At 40.5% G+C, this 18,220-nt stretch overlaps 1 protein-coding gene across 1 annotated transcript in view; it reads left to right on the top strand.

Annotated features, from left to right (window-relative positions):
- Positions 1-4,737: 4,737 nt before the first annotated feature.
- AIFM1 (apoptosis inducing factor mitochondria associated 1) overlaps positions 4,738-18,220 on the top strand; it is a 28,153-nt gene continuing 14,670 nt past the window's right edge. The window contains exons 1-5 of the mRNA XM_024758968.1: positions 4,738-5,044; positions 12,094-12,236; positions 16,435-16,534; positions 17,524-17,648; positions 17,773-17,903. Coding sequence (XP_024614736.1) covers positions 4,939-5,044; positions 12,094-12,236; positions 16,435-16,534; positions 17,524-17,648; positions 17,773-17,903 — 605 coding nt within the window. The 5' untranslated portion in view covers positions 4,738-4,938. The remainder of the gene's footprint in view (positions 5,045-12,093; positions 12,237-16,434; positions 16,535-17,523; positions 17,649-17,772; positions 17,904-18,220) is intronic.

Raw genomic sequence — 18,220 nt, 5'->3', positions numbered from 1 at the left:
GGGTGGGGGGTGGGGCGGAGATACCTCCTTCACCAAGCGGCCGGCAGCTGCGCCGCGCCTCCGCAGCCCCCTCCCAAGCCTTAGGATAAAGCGATGCTCTGTCTTATTGAGAAAGCAGGTGCGCTCGCGCGCCCCAAGGAGCCGGGGAGGGCGCTGCCAAGACACGCTGTGGGTTATGGGGGACCGCGCAGCTGCGAGAGGTAGGCAGGGGCACGGGTGTCCGTGTGTAGGGGGAGTTAGTGTTTCTGTCACAGACTTGTCAGATGTAGGGGGGCGCGTGCCAGGCGCCAACCTCCCCTTATCACACCACGAGCACCCATCCTCTGAATGTTCAGGAGAGTGGCTCCCATTGGCTGCCGCAGTCGGTTGTGTTTGTCTGGCCAATGGGGAAGGCCCGCCACGGGAGAGGGCCGAACATGGGGTAGAAGAAGGGGGAAGCTGGTGGTGGCAGCTTCAGCAAAAGGGGACTTTGTTTCCGCGGCTAACCATTACAGGTCCAGGTGGAGGGATCTTGGGACGTAGCATAAACCTCACAGTGTGTTACATTCCTGAGCCCTCCATATAATCATAAATCCTTCCAGAATGGTGGAGTTTCGAAAGGAATTATAAACCCCTAGGAGCGTTCACCCCTCTGCAACTGAATGTAGAACAAAGTGGTTGGGTCTAATTTGCCAGAAGCCTAGGTTATGCTTGGAAGATGATAAATGAACAGAACTTTCTTACAGTGTTGGGGGCAGCTTCCCAAGGCTTAATAAGCATCACACATCTTGGTCAAGACCAGTATTCCCTCTGCCGAAAGTGATTTGCAGGTTCAGAATCTGTTTGAAATCAACTCTGCTGAGGTACAATTTACATATAATAAAATGTGCCCGTTTATGTTTGCTTTTAAGACTTTATCCCTCCTCCCACATATTTCATAAGTTAAGGTAATATTGACACATACCAATAGCACCGACGTATGAGTTATTTGCTAACGCCATCAAGGTCAGGGATTCCAGCAGCACACGTGAGTTACCATCTTATTTGTGTGTGAGGCTGAGCTGCAGAAGAGACAAGTATGACGAAATCCGTTCCCACTATGAGGAAAACAATTCAGTGCATCGGTGATAGATCTGTAAGCAAATTGGAATGTGACTGCTCAGCCAAGTCCAAGTTACTCAAAATGGATGGGAAAATGGGGTCTTCTAGTTAAGAAGCTTTTTAAGCTGAGTTAGCAGATATATATACAGCTAACTCTTTTAGCATATATGTGGGTCACCCATTTCTAAAACCCTAGATTATACGATTCAGTATTAAACCTCGAGAAGGATTTAATCTTAGTTGGCTAATCGAAGGTCATCATTATGAATACCAATTATCACTGTCCAGTGTGAACAGTAATCCTCATTGTACAGTATTTTGTTTCTGATTGGTTGATGCCTAGATAATAGTTTGCCAAATCATTCTCCTCTGAATTGGAAGCTAATGCTCCTGGTGATCATTATCTAGAGAAGAGTAGCTATTTTTTTTAAAAAGGTAACTATTAATTAGGCATATCCAGTAGGTAAGAGTGAAAAGAAGGGCTTCCCTGGTGGTGCAGTGGTTAAGAATCCGCCTGCCAATGCAGGGGACACAGGTTCGAGCCCTAGGCCGGGAAGATCCCACATGCCGCGGAGCAACTAAGCCTGTGCGCCACAACTACCGAGCCTGTGCTCTAGAGCCCGCAAGTCACAACTACTGAGCCCGCGTGGTACAACTACTGAAGCCCGCGCGCCTAGAGCCCGTGCTCCGCAACAAGAGAAGCCACCGCAATGAGAAGCCCACGCACAGCAATGAAGAATAGCCCCTGCTCGCTGCAACTAGAGAAAGCCCGCATGCAGCAACGAAGACCCAACACAGCCAAAAAAAAAAGAGTGAAAAGAAGCTTTGCTAATTCATAGCCATAATTAATGCTAACTTTCTGGGAGATATAAAAAGATATTACATCCACATACGATTATTTAGACATATGCTCCCAGCAAAAACTTGTCACTGAGTCTGGGAGTTCACATTATACTTGTAAGGTAGAAACACTGATTTCTGGAAATGTGGTATATCAAAATGGGCCCCATGCCCTAAGAAAATACTCTGTGGAGTGAGATTTTGGGGAAATTTCACTTATATTTTTGGAGTTATTCAATATGTGTAAGTTGCTTTTGCCACCCAAAATGATAAAATATAATTTTTTATTAAGAGGACAAGAAAACTTCATTGTACCTATTGCAAAAATAAATGTGCTGTACAATGTCTTTTTTGTATGTTAATTGTGCATCATTAAATGACTGTCTTTCAAATACACCCAGTTGTTTTCATAGGTATCTGATCGTCATGATTTTGATAGTGTTTTCCAAAGCTTCTTTCACCAACAGATATGATTAACTTTGTATTTAATCAATCCATGTTTATTACTGGCTTTTAGAAATAGCAATAAATTTCAATGTCTTCAAGACCTTTAAAATATGAAATAAGTAGAAATCATTTTTTACCTTATTGTGGAATTGATATTTTCAATATTTATCCCCCCAAAGAGTCCTAGCTTAAAAGGCAACTACTGGGACCTCCCTGGTGGCGCACTGGTTAAGAATCCACCTGCCAATGCAAAGGACACAGGTTTGAGCCCTGGTCCAGGAAGATCCCACATGCCGCAAAGCAACTAAGCCCATGTGCCACAACTACTGAGCCTGCGCTCTACAGCCTGCAAGCCACAATTACTGAGCCCACGTGCCACAACTACTGAAGCCCACACACCTAGAGCCCATGCTCTGCAACAAGAGAGGCCACCACAATGAGAAGCCCGCACACTGCAACAAAGAGTAGCCCCTGCTAGCCGCAACCAGAGAAAGCCCACGCGCAACAATGAAGACCCAGTGCAGCCAAAAATAAAAATAAATAAATGTTTTTTTAAAAAAGGCAACTACTACCTGCACTTCTGAACATTAACCTATTCTTTTTTTTTTTTTTTTTTTTTTTTTTGCGGTACGCGGGCCTCTCACTGCCGTGGCCTCTCCCGTTGCGGAGCACAGGCTCCGGACGCGCAGGCTCAGCGGCCATGGCTCACGGGCCCAGCCGCTCCGCGGCATGTGGGATCTTCCCGGACCAGGGCACGAACCCGTGTCCCCTGCATCAGCAGGCGGACTCTCAACCACTGCGCCACCAGGGAAGCCCTAACCTATTCTTAATGAGTAAGGGAACCCTGGATCATGTTCACCCAATAAATACTGCTTCCTGGGTTAAACTTCCTAAAACAACTTTGTAATTTCATTCTTTATCCCTATTCCACTAAAGATAATAACTTCATCACCTACAATATTAGGGCCAAACCCTTTTGCCTGTTCAAATCTGGCCCCACCATATTCACCCGTCCTTACTTACTTCCTAGTATGTACTCTCTACCATTGTCCCCTGAAAACGTGCTGGGTTTTGTTTTATACCTCCAAGCAGCATGGTGCTTCCTCTAAGATACTTTACAAATATTAGCTCATTTAACCTTCATAACAACCCTATGAGATTGGTAAAAGAGGAAAGTGAGGCACAAGTTAAGTGACTTGCCCAAGTGGCAGAGCCAGGATTCAACCTGGGGCAGACCGGATGCAAAGTCAATGGTGCTTAACCACTGAAAATATTACCTTTGGTCCCAAAGTATTCACCATCTGAAATATCATTCCTTCTCCTCCACTATTTGAATTTTACTACTCATCCTTCAAGACACAGCTCAAGTAACACTTCTTACATGAAGTCCTTCCTTAGCTATTCCATCCCATATTTTCTCTTGCTCTTGCACTACATCAGATATTATTATTTAAATGACCAGTATATGTCATCTCCCCAACTAGACAGTGACCACTTCCTATACTTTTCATATCCCCCAGAGCTCCTTTAATAGCACAGTCCAAGTGGCAAGTGCTCAATAAATACCTGTTAAATGAACATGTAACTCAAAACTTTGAAATAGGCATATGTTATGTTTTGCATACAGCCAATAATTTATTTCCAATTTAGCTTACATTTGGTAGAGTCAAAACACCTAGTTACACTCAGCCCCCCACCCTACTCCTCCCACAACTCTTAAAATCCTGCTTAGGAATACTCCCACAGAAAGTCTGTGAAGCACAAACTCTTTTTGCCGGCATCCTGCTCTCAAGCACGGAAGCCGTAATAGCAGGAGACTGTCCGCAGCCCTCGTACAGCATCTAGGACACAGAACTGCACAATATAAAAGCGATTTGGGAAAGAGAGCACGGAATGATTACTAGTCCTGCAAACAGGGGCTGGGTGGGAAAGCGCCAGCAATTTGTAAAGACGGAAGTCCACACCGAATCTGGGAAGCCAGGTGCCCCGGCTGGACCTACGGAAATACTGGAAGTGGACTACAGCCAGAGAACCCGGAAAGCTTAGTACCTAGTATATAGTGGCCTAAAACAGAAAAACAAACTGCGGTGCTGGGGCCACGCTTTGTGAGGTGCCGTTACAGGTTCCCGCCATCGACAGAGTGGCAGCACCGGCCACAACCGCCAGGCAAAGCGGCCCCACCGGTCCCTGCTTGGACAGCTTTTGAGCTCGCTTAGCGGAACGCATTGCCATCAACCCACAGAAACTTGCAAGCGACTCAGCCTGTGGTCTTTCCAAGCGTTCGGACAGCTAAGCGCATGCGCACAGCTTCTCTCCGTGCGGACCAATCGCAATGCGGCGCTGAGTGTTACGCCTGCGCAGTAGGCCTCCAGTCGCGCTTACCCTTCCCCTGCTCTAGAAGGCCGGCCTAGCTGTCCAATGCCCACCCGAAGCTGGGAGGAGGAGCCTACGTAGAGTGCGTGTGAAGGGAGCCGGGGGAACTGGCCAAGGCCCACGGTGTTTGACCTGTCGGTCCGTCCGTGCTTAAGAAGAAAGGAAAGGAGGAGGAGGTCCAGAGTAGCGGTTGCGGAAATGTACCGGTGTGGAGGCCTGGCGGCGGGTGCTTTGAAGCATAAGCTGGCGCCCTTGGTGCGGACAGTGTGCGTCCGAGGCCCGAGGCAGAGGAACCGGCTCCCAGGTGACTGACCCATCCCGGGCAAACCCCACCTTGAAGACCAAGTGCCTGGGTTCTACAGGCTCCCAATGCCTCTCAGGCCTTCCCCATCCCACCCCACCCCCGCCCCTGGGGAAAAACTATAAACACACTCAACAGTCGCGTGAATTCCGAATTGGCGGGATTCAAACCGTAAGTTTCGCAAGCCGTGCCGGCCTGACCTTCAAGGGATTTGAGCCCAGTAGTCGGCTTGAGGCCTTTTTCTGGGAGGGTTTGCTGTTCAGGGATAACAGAACAGCTGGCTGTCTCGTATTGTCCAATGCCACCTCCCGGCCACCCCCAGTCAGCCTTTTTAGAGCAATGAGGTGAAGTAGACTTTGTCATTTATCGATTGAGAGACCTTAAGCAGGACATTTAAGCCCTACGCCTCAGTTCCTTCTGTAAATGAGCATATTACCTGCCTACCTTCCAAACCCCAGATCAGATTCATAGATTTGAGTGCCCTGTGAAACAGAAACAGTGCAATCAGTGCAAGTAAGGAGTCAGTCCGCCTGTGCGCCAGCCACCGGGAAGAGTTGGCCCAGAATTAGTCTGAGATGCCTCGTCAGTGTAATTCTTGGTAGTCTCAACGCTTCGAAGAAACAGTTTGCAGAAAGCATTGTATTTGCCCTCCATGAAGTTGTTTCAGCAAATTTTAGAGCCAGAAGGGATTTCGTAGTAAAGTTCAACCCACTAATTTTATAGATAATAAACCGAGGCACAGAGAGGTGAAATTGCTTGCTCAAGGTCACATACCTAAGTAACAGGCAGAGCAGAGGTTAGTTTGCCAGTCTCTAGGTCCCTAATCCTCTTGCCCCAACTCCACACTGCTTCCTAAAGTTTGACCTCAAAAGGTTAAGGATGAATCCGGTTCCCCTTTAGCCCACTGGGCATCAGATTCCTTGAATTTATCTAAGCATGTCTTGCGCCTGCTGATTTCCAACCTGCACAATTTCAGGGGGGTAAAGAGTTATCCACCTGTAGGAGGCGCTGTTTTGTTGTTTTTTTTTTTTTTTTTTTTTTTTTATCAATCATCTTTGAATGGCCACCCGAGGAGATTCACATTTGCTATGTCAGTGTGGAACTGCCTTGAGGCCTTTTCAATTTGGAACTGCCTTCTGGGTGCTTTAAAAAAAAGTGGAAAATATTTCCCTTAGATTGTGAGAGTCTTCGGAAATGTGCATTTGAAAAGTTTTTCCAGTTGCTATGCCTCAAGAAAATGTTTCCTGATGGGTGTACCCGAGGTATGTTCTAAGACATGTTGCTTTGGGAACTTAAAGACCAGATTAGATTTTAAAAACTAACATCCTGTCTATGATGTCATCTGTATGGGTTTTGTGCATTGAAATGAGAATGCTCTATGTAAGTTGGACAGAAATTTAGGTAAGCTGAAGATTTTCATCCACACTGGGCTTTCAAACTTCGTGTACTTATTTTGCTTAAAACTCACAACTTTTGCCAGCATTCTGAAGTCTGACCAAAAGTTCTCATCAATTAAGTATGGATTTGCAAAGGTAAATTGAGTTATGAGACATTTGAGGTGGTTGGTGATATTAGAACTACTGAAAAATACTCACTGAAAACGTTCTTTTCCATTGCATGACTTTATTTTAAGGCAGTCTGCTGTAGAATATATTCTGACTTCTTGACATATCCATCATTTCTTTGTATACACTTACTCTTTGTCCTTTGGCCAAGCACCAGAGTATAACATCATTACCTTTAGCAGTGGGTGGGGGTGGTTACAATTTCAAAAAGAAATGCTTCTGTCATTTAAGGCATCAACCTTGTTTTCTGGCTCGATTACTGATTGCTTTTAATCTGATTTCTTTTGCACATAGCAGCATTTACCATATGTTTTTGCATAGACCAGGAAGAGGCATTGTTTGTTGATATGCCATTTCCCCTCCTTTTATCCCTTCCTCCCCACTAGTTCTTTGCCAGGATTATAGCAAACTTTAAACCTCCCTTGAAACATCTCATCCACATCTGTCACCATTGTCAGGTTCGTTTCCATTATATGTTGCCTTTTACCTTAAAACCATAATTGCTACTATTTGTTTATTTACTTTATTTGGATGCTCTGCCTCTTTCCAGAAATGATTAAAGGTAATTAATAGTCATCACTTTATATCTGCATTCAGCACTGAGCAGATTGGTTAGGTAGTAGATATTTTCTGTTCTGTAGTATTTTATTTGGTTATCAAACATTGTGCCACCGATGTGATCAGACTGATCACCGACCCCTGAGGTGAGGGTCAAATGTTTGAACATTTTTCTCTGTTCAGAATCCTTCTCACCTCTTTAAAAAGGAAACTGGACATCTTGAGGGCAAGGATCCAGGCTTCCTGGGCACTGCCACATGACACTTTCTTTGAAGCCTAGAAGATGAGCCTTTACCTACTCCTTCTGCTGAGGCAAAACTTTCCCGAAGAAAATTTTAGCAAGTCAGCATTTTCTGAAACCAATTAATATGTTGTATTTTCTAGACATTTTCTAATATTTTAAGGGAGTTGTTGCATATTGTAAGTTTTATGTTTCCAAAACTTTCCTGGTCATATAAATTGAATGGAGGGCCAACCCTAAAAGTACTGAATGAGAATCTCTAGGAGAGAGCCTTGGGAATTTATATTTATATTTAACAAGCCCCTTGATGTAATTCATATGATCAGGCAAGTTTGGAAACTACTGTTCTGATGAATAATGACTCTTTCCCTTCCATTCTTCTGACCTAAGGATTAAAAACCAAACTGAGCAGCCTTGAGTCTCTTGTGATTTGTGTCAAGTTCATTTTCTGATATTCAGAATAGTAGCAGCCATTCTCCCCTCCTAAGCTATACACTATCTGAGACAGGAGTTATGTCATATTTATTTTTGTGTCCTCAGCATTTTGTACAGTCTCTGGTACGTGGTGAATTCTCAGTGACTAAACCCTAGTAATGTGAAGGACGTAACTTTGCAGAATAGAGTTAGATTTTTTTTTTCTGTCATCTAAATCATTTTTCTTCTGGTGCCTTCAGAGTGTTTCACACAAGAGGCATCTAACTACAATGGACACATCATCTAGGCTTGTCCTATCCTGTGTTTTATCCATGTCAGAAAAATAAGTTTGACATTCAGAAAACAAGCTTCAAGAGCATATAGACCTCTTAACCACTTGAGATTCCTAGGTGCCTCAATTGTGTGAATGTATTTCTGGAAAAGGCCTTCTGGGAGTATGGAAAAACAGGAGATTATGAAGTCTAAGGAAATGAATTTGCTAATTTAGGTACTATTCTAATGCTAGCCTGTGGTATTTGAAGTTACTAATTTATTATTAAGCAGCCTGTACAATGGGATATGGCCAAAACTTCTTTGCAAAGAATTCTTCAAAGTGTTCAGTCCTTATCAGTAGAACCGGGGAGAATTTCTAGTTCCTTATTTTATTCATTAATTCAAGAAATATTTGTTGATCAAACACCTACAGGAATTGAATCTTTGCACGATATAATGAATATAGACAATAATGTTGTATTATATTATCAGACTTGCTAAGAGACTAGATCTTAATTATTCCAACCACTAAAAAGAAATAATTATATGACACAGTAGAGGTTCTAATTATCGCTAAAATGGCAATCATATTATTACATATAAATGATCAAATTTAAAAAAAAAAAGAATTGAATCCTAAGTGTGAGGAAGGAAGCTCTACCTCTGTACATGTGGTCTGACTGCAGAAAATCTAAAACAAGTAGATTGGGGCAATGAGATGTCAAGGAGTAAGGTGGCTCTCCCACATTAATAAGACAAGTGAAAAGGCATGTTTCAGTCATAATGTAAAATCTCCTAAAACTTTGAGGCTATGGGGGGAAAGGTGTGGGAATAATTTTATAGGTAAAAGAAAATTGGAGGGAAAATATGAACATCCATACAATATTATCACCTTTTACAAAATTAAAGTCACTAGGTATGTAAAAAGTTGGTTTGTTAATGACAGTATTGTATTATATTTCTTTTCAAGCAATAGTTTAAATGTAAACCCATTTACTTTGTAAAAAAATCAATTTACTTTTTTTTAAACATCTTTATTGGAGTATAATTGCTTTACAATGGTGTGTTAGTTTCTGCCGTATAACAAAGTGAATCAGTTATACCTATACATATGTCCCCATATCTCTTCCCTCTTGCGTCTCCCTCCCCCCCCCCCTATCCCCCCCCTCTAGGTGGTCACAAAGCACCGAGCTGATCTCCCTGTGCTATGCGGCTGCTTCCCACTAGCTATCTATTTTACATTTGGTAGTGTATATCTGTCCATGCCACTCTCTCATTTCGTCCCAGCTTCCCCTTCCCCGTGTCCTCAAGTCCATTCTCTACGTCTGCATCTTTATTCCTGTCCTGCCCCTAGGTTATTTAGAACCTTTTTTTTAGAGAAATGCAAGTCAAAACTACAATGAGGTATGACGGTCAGAATGGCCATCATCAAAAAAAAAAAATCTGCAAACAATCAATGCTGGAGAGGGTGTGGAGAAAAGGGAACCCTCTTGCACTGTTGGTGGGAATGTGAATTGATACAGCCACTATGGAGAACAGTATGGAGGTTCCTTAAAAAACTAAAAATAGAACTACCATATGACCCAGCAATCCCACTACTGGGCATATACCCTGAGAAAACCAATTTACTTTTAAATGTCTTTTTTGTTGTGCAAATTGAGACAAGAACTGCTGAACTTACCCAAATCTACACCTTTAGTTTTATGTTTGTGAAAAGCAAGCAAAATCAGAATATTATATTAAATTATTATATTAAAGCAAAGTTATTATTATTTCTGTATTTAGGATCATCTAGAGGGATAAACAGAATTTTTAAAGCATTTATTTTCAGTAAAGAAAAACTTGGAGTGAAGGTAAAGGACAAAACTAAATTCTTTGTGCTAAGCCATGTGGAACTTTTTCTACCCAGTTTCATTTTCTAAGCTCTGAGAGTTGTCAGTTTCTATTTCTGATGCTTCATCGTTTTTATGGACTTCTGAAAATCAAAAGCTTGCCCAGATCAAGATAAGCTTCTCCACTCTTGCACATGTTTTTATTTTAGTGATTTGTTGTTATTTCCAAATATAAGCCGTTTTATTTCATGTGGTGATGAAGGATTCTAAAACAGGTAAGAAATAAAAACAGTAGAGAAAAATACATTTCCAGTTCTAAGAATATAGGTCCATAGTCTCTTATCTATAATCTAGAAATCAAAATAGGACTAAAAATCAAGTTTTTGTAATTCATTTGTCAGTAAAACCTGACCTGAACTGGAGAGAAGCTACTTAGAGTCTTTTGTTTATTCCACTCAGTGTGCTTGGTCATAGAAGCATTAATGTGTGTGACTCGGTTGCTGCCCCTTACTGTGTTGGGTGTTACTATATGGTGTATGCATTATATACGTCAAACCTAACAATTCCAAGTTCTGGAATGCACATGTTCCCAAGGATTTCAGGTAAGAGACTGCAGCCCTGTTTTGGACGTGTTTTTACCCCTCTGAGCCCTGTAATTGTGAAAGCAAGGGGGATAGCTCCCTATTTCACATCTCTGCAAGTACATAGGGAATAGCTACTGGCGCCGTTCTGTTTGTCTTTTAAAGCTTGATCAGACCAGAACATATCTACTTGCCTCTAGACCAGTGATTCTCAAAGTGTAGACTGGCAGCATCAGCATCACCTGGGAACTTGTTAGAAATGCACATTCTTGAGCCCTATCCCAGATCCTCCAACTCAGAAACTCCGGGTGGTAGGTCTGGCCATCCATGTTTTAATAAACCCTCCAGGGGATTCTGATGCACACTCAAGTTTTAGAACCATTGTTCTAGATCAGGATTGGCAAACTACAGCCCACGGGCCAAACCCACATGCTTTTGTATGCCCCTTGAGCTAAAATTGGTTTTTACATTTTTCAGATGGCTGAAAAAAACTGTTAATAGACTATTTTTTGAAAATTATTTAAAATTCACATTTCAGCGTCCATTAACAAAGTTTTATTGGGACACAGTCACGCCCATTCATTTGTATGTTATGGCTTTTGTGCAACATCAGCAGAATTGAGTAGTTGCAGCAGACACCACGTGGCCCGCAAACCTGAGAATATTTTCTATCTGGTTCTTTACAGAAAAAGTTTTGCAAACCCCTGTTCTAGGTTAATAGTCAACACGAGGAATCTCACAAGCAGAGAAGGTGCTGAGACCTTCTTCCTTCATCTGAAAATGCCAGCATCCTCCTGGAGAAAGAAGTCTATGAAACTCTTACATTTCCATTTGTGAGCGTTGTTATGATCCTCAGATTCTTACATAGCTGTATCGAGTTTTTACATCAACATAATCTTTGTATTATTTTGGAGGACTGAGAGCCAAGTATTGATAGTTGGTAGATATTTTAAATTTTGTCATTGTAAAAAATATTTCATAGTCCAAAATTCTTCAGTTCTTTGGGGGAGATAAATTCACCTAAATTTTTTTTTCTGGTTTTCTTCTAAGCTTTACCATTTCTGTCTTCCAGGACACATTACCTTTCACACAAGACTAAACTGTATTCTGGTTAGGTTGTGTTGCAGGAGTTTATTATTTTGTGCAAGGTTTGAGCCAGCCATTTAGACTACTCCTTAAGTAGTTGTTAGTGTGTCCCAGGTAGCCTGTAGTTAACTTGTTATATCTATCTATTCAGTCATCTCTCCATGTTTACTTCATTTACGGTGAAGATGTGAAGAGAGAGGTATTTGATGAACTGCCCGTGTGTTTTTCATTACCTTTTCTGGAAGCTATAAATTCCTCCCTGGACAGCATTAACTTGTACTGTTAAAACTCCAACAACTTAAGAGTGTGCATTCTGATATCTGTTGTATTTGTGTGTACAGTTTTGAAGATTTTTTTCCCTTGGTCATTTGACAGTGAATATCACACAGCCCAATGGGCAGTTAAGTCTTTACTTGTACAGTGCATTGATGTTTAGTCATAAACATGTATTAACTATTTTATTTTTGTATGTGTGTGTGTCTTAATAAATTGTGTTCCTTAGGCAACTTGTTCCAGCGATGGCATGTTCCTCTAGAACTCCAGATGACAAGACAAATGACTAGCTCTGGTGCATCAGGGGGCAAAATCGATAATTCTGTATTAGTCCTTATTGTGGGCTTATCAACAATAGGAGCTGGTGCATATGTAAGTAGAAAAGCAGCTTGTGTAAAGAAGCTGCCAAACAGCTCCCATTAATAGACTCAGTACTACTCTGCTTTAAGACTTTTACAACTAATTCTCCTTTCTCCTTTTGGAAGAATTTCCAAAAAGCCTTCTTTAAAGCGCCTACTGTCTAATATCCTATGAGAGCCAATTTGGGAATGACTGAAATTTAATCTCACGTTGATTATCTTTGCTTTTTTCACTTGTCTTTTTACTCTTTACTTGGAAGCTCTGCGTTTTCTTAGATTTGACTAATCCATAAAATTGTACCTTTTCTCTTGGATGTGACACACTAACCTGTGAATATGGTCAAAATTCATTGCAGCTCCTTAGCACAATATTTGATTTTGACCCATTTGTCAAATATTTTATTTTTCCTTAGTTTGGGATAATAAACATTTAAAAACAACAACCTTCAATCTGGCATTCCTGAAAGGAAAACTATCCCTGAATCTCACCCAAATACTAAATTATAGAAGTAGGCCTAGTATCTCCAGTTTTAGGATGGAGTTTGTGTGAGGTGAGAAATATGGTTTTAACTGCTATCTAATAGTACCACAATAATATCTCCTTAAATGAACTCTGATCAGCTTAGCTGGTCACAGAGGAGTTATTCTGTGGGCATTTTTCTTTAACTTGGCAGGGTTTACTGTGACTAAGCAGATCAGTCTAAAGTTGGATCATGTAAGGCTGAGTGAACCAACTTAGATAACACCTAGTAACACCCTTGATTGAAGGACGCTGTTTGTTTTACTTATTGAGAGCAAATGGTTGGATGACATTACAGTTTTAGTTCTTTCTACCCTGGTAAGACGGTGAACTTATCTTTGTTACTTGATCTAGGTTAAAAAAAGGGGGGACATGAAAATTATTTGAAGCTACTTAGATTATCATTCCCTGACCTAACTCCCAAGTGCACAAGAAAAGTAGACAGCTCTTGCCAGTTGTGGGTCAAATCGGAGTAAGAAATAGGTGAGCTGTGTCTGATAACAGACTTTGAGGAAATATACATTCTCCTCCATTCCTGGAGCAGCACTTTTTTCTTTTTTAGCACAGGGTAACCAAAAATGCTTCCCTGCCTTTGTGTTGAATGTTTCTTCATTAATACTTAGTGCTTTTTCTATTTCCTTTTGTTTCTTTCTTGGCCTTATCTTTACCTACAGTTGTGCAGTGTCATCACCTAGGATCCCCTTCTAGATCACTAGCGTCTGCAGGTGCTTCTGGGAAAGATGGCAGCAGCCTAGTATACTTCTTAATTGTAGGAGCAACAGTCACTGGGGCAGGAGTTTATTATGTAAGATACTTACAGTAAAATATATTTTGGGGTAGGGTGGGTGAGACCATGGCACTGATGAAAACTTGATCCGTTAGAATACGATGAAATATTCACAGCATGTGCTTTCTAGGTATTTATTAAAGGGACATTGTCAGTCACTAGGGAGTCCTCCAGTCTCATTCTTCAGACTGTGGAAGTCTTACCAGATATATCTAAAGCCATACATTTAATGATTATTATAAATCCTCATCATCAACCCTTTCTTTGAAACTTTTGCCAATTTCATAATTCTTTTTTTATGATGCTAAATTATATTGTGCTTTAGTGCTGCATACCTAACAAGACAGTCTCAAAGAGTAAACATTGAATGCAAGTAAAGGTAACTTGAACACCATCCATTTTGAATCATTTTAGGTAAAATGTAATTTTTGTGTTTTGTGGGAAACAATAAATTAACCCTACTTTTATTGTGAAAAGGCATTTTATTGAATGCTTCGGAGGAGGTCCCAAAAGCCATAGAAATTGCAGTGTTCTTCCCGCTCACCCCCAGCCTCTATTTCAAGTAAATTCGTTTGGCAGTGTCCCTTTTGTAATCTGTAATTTGGTCAAACTAGTGGCTGAAGTGGTACAAGCTAATGCATTCGTGTGGATTGCTTTCTTAAATGCCTCTCTTTCATAATTCAGATACTACCCTCTAAACCTTAACTTTTCCATTTTATAGCTCTCTCAACTTTTCTCATCAGTTCCACCCCATTCATTCAGAAATAGATTTAAATTGTTTGCATCTGATATGTTTGTAACAGTCGAAACCTGTTAAACCTCTGGTTTATGTTGCTGTACCAGAGTTGGATGGCCTCCACAGAGCTGGCCAGGCAAATCTCTTAATGCCAGGCCACAAGATAGGGCCACTCACTGTTGCTTTCTCCTGCCTAGAAATGTCTGTGAAGCACAAGTTCCTCTCAAGCCATTCAGTTAAATGCCTCATTGCCCTCTGGGTTTATCCAACACTGGTAATAATAAAGCTGCTACATTATAATGATTTCAGGTTAAATGATAAGCTTTTGTCTACCAAACTATTTTGTATAGTTTTATATTACATTTTAAATAATGAGGTGGCTTAGATTTGTCAGTGAGCAGAGTCAAGGTAGCCTTTAGAATATTTAATGAGATTTAGTATTTGGGCCCTTTGCCATTGTTCAACTGATAGGACCACATAGCCTGACTCAGAAAATGAACTGTTTCCTTTCATATTCCTTTAAGATGAATACATGGCGTCATATTCATCTGTTTAGGAAAGTTGTCTGCTAACATATTTTATAAGTTTGTAGTTTTTCTTTACCTGACATGTATTCATGTTACTAACTGAAAATCTGTGCAATCTGGGGAGACAGAAACACTCGGGGGGAAAAGGTAAATTTTTATTTAGTATGTCTGTAAACTTATTTTTATATCGGAAAATTTACTTAAAAGCTAAATATATAAATATATATGTATATAAATATGTGACAAACCTCTTTCTTGTCCTTTCCCCACTAAACCTCAAGATATTTCTTGGTCTGCTCTTCCCTTCGTGTGTGAAGCCATTAGGAGGTATGAGAGGCCCTAGGCTATTTTTGGATATCCCTCTCAAAGTGAACATGACCCTAGTTTATTTCTCTGTTCACTCACACTGACCAGCTTAGGCCGTCTCTTTAGGTAAATGTCCCTTTCTTAAAATAAATATTTTTTTAAGGAATGAATAAATGCTCGACTTGTGTATGATATCTGATGCCAAGATAAAAAACCTTTCTTCCTGAAATTAATGTTATTTGAATTCAGTTTATGAATTTGATGAATTTAGTGGTACATTCAAGGAATAACCATTATCTTTTAACATACAGTAGTTAATTTTCTAGTTCATTCATATCATACGTTAGATGTTTCCAGGTTCATAAGTGTCCAGTCCAGGTCTGAGAGTCTAGGTTCCTTACTGCAGCACATTGCCTAGTGGGCTGCTTTGTAAGGGGCTCATAGAAGTATTCTTAGAACATGTTTTATGATACTTCCTCTGATTGTCCTTACTTTCTCCTCTAATTAATTAACAATCTGGGATTTCAAATGACATATGGTCACTTAAATTCCTATCTTATTGACCCTGTGGGGTACAAAAGAGCAAAAGTGTTGTAATTAAAACAAGTCATTCTTGCCTACTGCTTTTTAAAAAATCTTCAATAAATTCTGATGCTGTATTAAAAAAAAAAACTAGTCAGTGCTAAGGTACCCTTCTTCAATTTGAAAGGATAGAGAAGATAGTATATTTGAAATACAGTAGGTGTTTAAGCGAGATGTTTGCCCATTAACTATCTGAGTGTCATAAAAGGATAGGCCATTGAGGGAAAGATGGGTTACTCTATAAGACTAGGCATACTGGCGGACATGCTTCAGGGCATTATCTAAGTACTTAGCGAAACTTGGGACATCTACCAAGAAAACCTATGTCCCAGCTTCCTACTCAGGACCATATAGATTGGTTTCACAGGTAGTATCCAGCATAGTCCAAAACTCCTTTTATAAAGTCTAGCTCTTCCTAGCACTTTATTCTTCCAGTATAAAATGTTTTTCTTTTTTCTTTAGCTGTACCTTCAGAATTAAATATGAGGAAAATTCTTCACATATAGCCTAAGGAAATCTGAAACTGCAACATTTCCATCTGCTTACCTGTATTCTTTCCATACCAAGTGTGTACACACTCGGTATTTTTAATTTCTTAAGAAAATAATTTTTGCCTTAGTGATTCTAACATAGAAGAACTTACCTCATGTAGACAAAAGCTTCTCATTTAATTGAAAGATAATGAATGTTACTTATGGTATGAGCTAGCTAGCTGTATGATGAAATAAATTTTCTCCATGTTTGGGTCTTCAGGTCTACAAGACAATAAAAGATGACCAAAAAAGATACAATGAAAGAATTTCAGGGTTAGGGCTGACACCAGAAGAGAAACAGAAAAGGGCCACATCATCTGGTGAGTATGATTTGAGACTCAGTATATAAAGGGAAAGTTATAAACAATTTGGGTGCTATGCTTTGCGGATATACTGTTTAGACACGATGATGCTGTGAGATTGTAAGCTTCCAGAAACTATGGTATTACCCCAGACCGGGGAGCAGTTTGTTACAGTGTTTGACTGTAATTTGGGTTTGAGAATAAAATTAGTGATAATTATGATTGGTTGTTTTTCTTTATATTAGACTCTTAAGGGCTAGCTTTAAATAAAAAATGCAAGCTTGGCAAGGAAAATTATTGGAAAAGAGATGAAGGCCCTCTTTTTTCCATGAGGACATTCTTTTGGTCTGTTTTGTTCCCCTTTTGAGTCTTTGGAGTTTCAATTTGTTAAAGATATATTTGTTTCCCTAAAGCATATAGGTCTAGCCATCACTTCCATCCCACACATCTGGCTTGATTTTTCAGAGAGGAATGTTTTAATCCTTTAATAAGCCCCACGACTCTGGGTAGGCAATTTCCATTGCTTTCCTTCATACCACCTCCTTAGTTTTGAACATTGTTTAATAATCCACGATTGATCTGCTGGGTTTTCCCCCTTTATTGCTAACAAAAGGTGAAACTGAACTTGATATGTTCCTGTTGGTCATTAAGAAATTAATGGGAAGGGCAGAAGCTTTCTAATATATACTTTCTAATATATTTTAGAAATAGCTAAACACTAAGCTAGGTTCTAGTTCTGAGAGACTTAGTGAGTGAATGACATTGGCCAAATTATTCACCTCTTTTTTGGGTATTTTTCACTTATGAAATGAAAGGGATGCTTCCTTCTCCTATACTATCAGAATGCAATGAAATGTCATAAGATTAATGTAGCTGCAGTGTTTTGCTAGCTTTTTATGTAAACGATTAAGTCAAGTGAAAGGTGTTTTGTTTTTTTCTTTAAATAGTGGCAAGGAGTTGTCTGAGACTTAAAAAAAAATTCACCCTGTCTGGTCTTTTGCTTACAGCTCTAGAAGGAGAGCCAGTTCCTGAAGTCAGGGTACCAAGTCACATTCCATTCCTGCTCATCGGTGGAGGAACTGCTGCTTTTGCTGCAGCCAGATCCATCCGGGCTCGGGATCCTGGGGCCAGGGTAAGGCACATACTGTCTTGCTTGGCATGGAGGGCGTGGTCTGCAAGCACTTAGCCAATGTGAACACTTTATTTGCCTCTTAAATGACTTGGCTCTGATAAGTATCATTGTTTTGTGTCTAAAGGTACTAATCGTATCTGAAGATCCTGAGCTGCCATACATGAGACCTCCTCTTTCAAAAGAACTGTGGTTTTCAGATGATCCAAATGTCACAAAGACACTGCGATTCAAACAATGGAATGGGAAAGAGAGGAGGTCTGTTCACTTATGTAAAATGGGTCCGACCAGCAACTTCAGCTAAGCACAAAGAGTAGGTCAGGATTTTGCATGAACCGCATGTAGTGAGTAGGACAGATGACTTGGCTGCACACTGGAGTCTGCTGTGGTACCCACTTGGTATAGCTTAGAGGCAACAACAGGCTGTAGTGGCAAGAGTCCTGGATTCTGTTAACCAGATCTACCAACAACTGAAGATGTAATGTTGGCCTCTGAAGCATTAATGCTCCTGTTTCCGGGACCTTTGTGTTAGACTTCTCTAGTGAAGAGCAGCTCAGTCTGTGTTGTCACTTCTT

Source organism: Neophocaena asiaeorientalis, unplaced genomic scaffold (genome assembly GCF_003031525.2).
Source record: "Neophocaena asiaeorientalis asiaeorientalis breed wild unplaced genomic scaffold, Neophocaena_asiaeorientalis_V1.1 scaffold1097, whole genome shotgun sequence".
NCBI lineage: Eukaryota > Metazoa > Chordata > Mammalia > Artiodactyla > Phocoenidae > Neophocaena > Neophocaena asiaeorientalis.
Note: the sequence above shows the minus strand (reverse complement) of the source record. Positions and strands in the feature narration are given on the sequence as shown.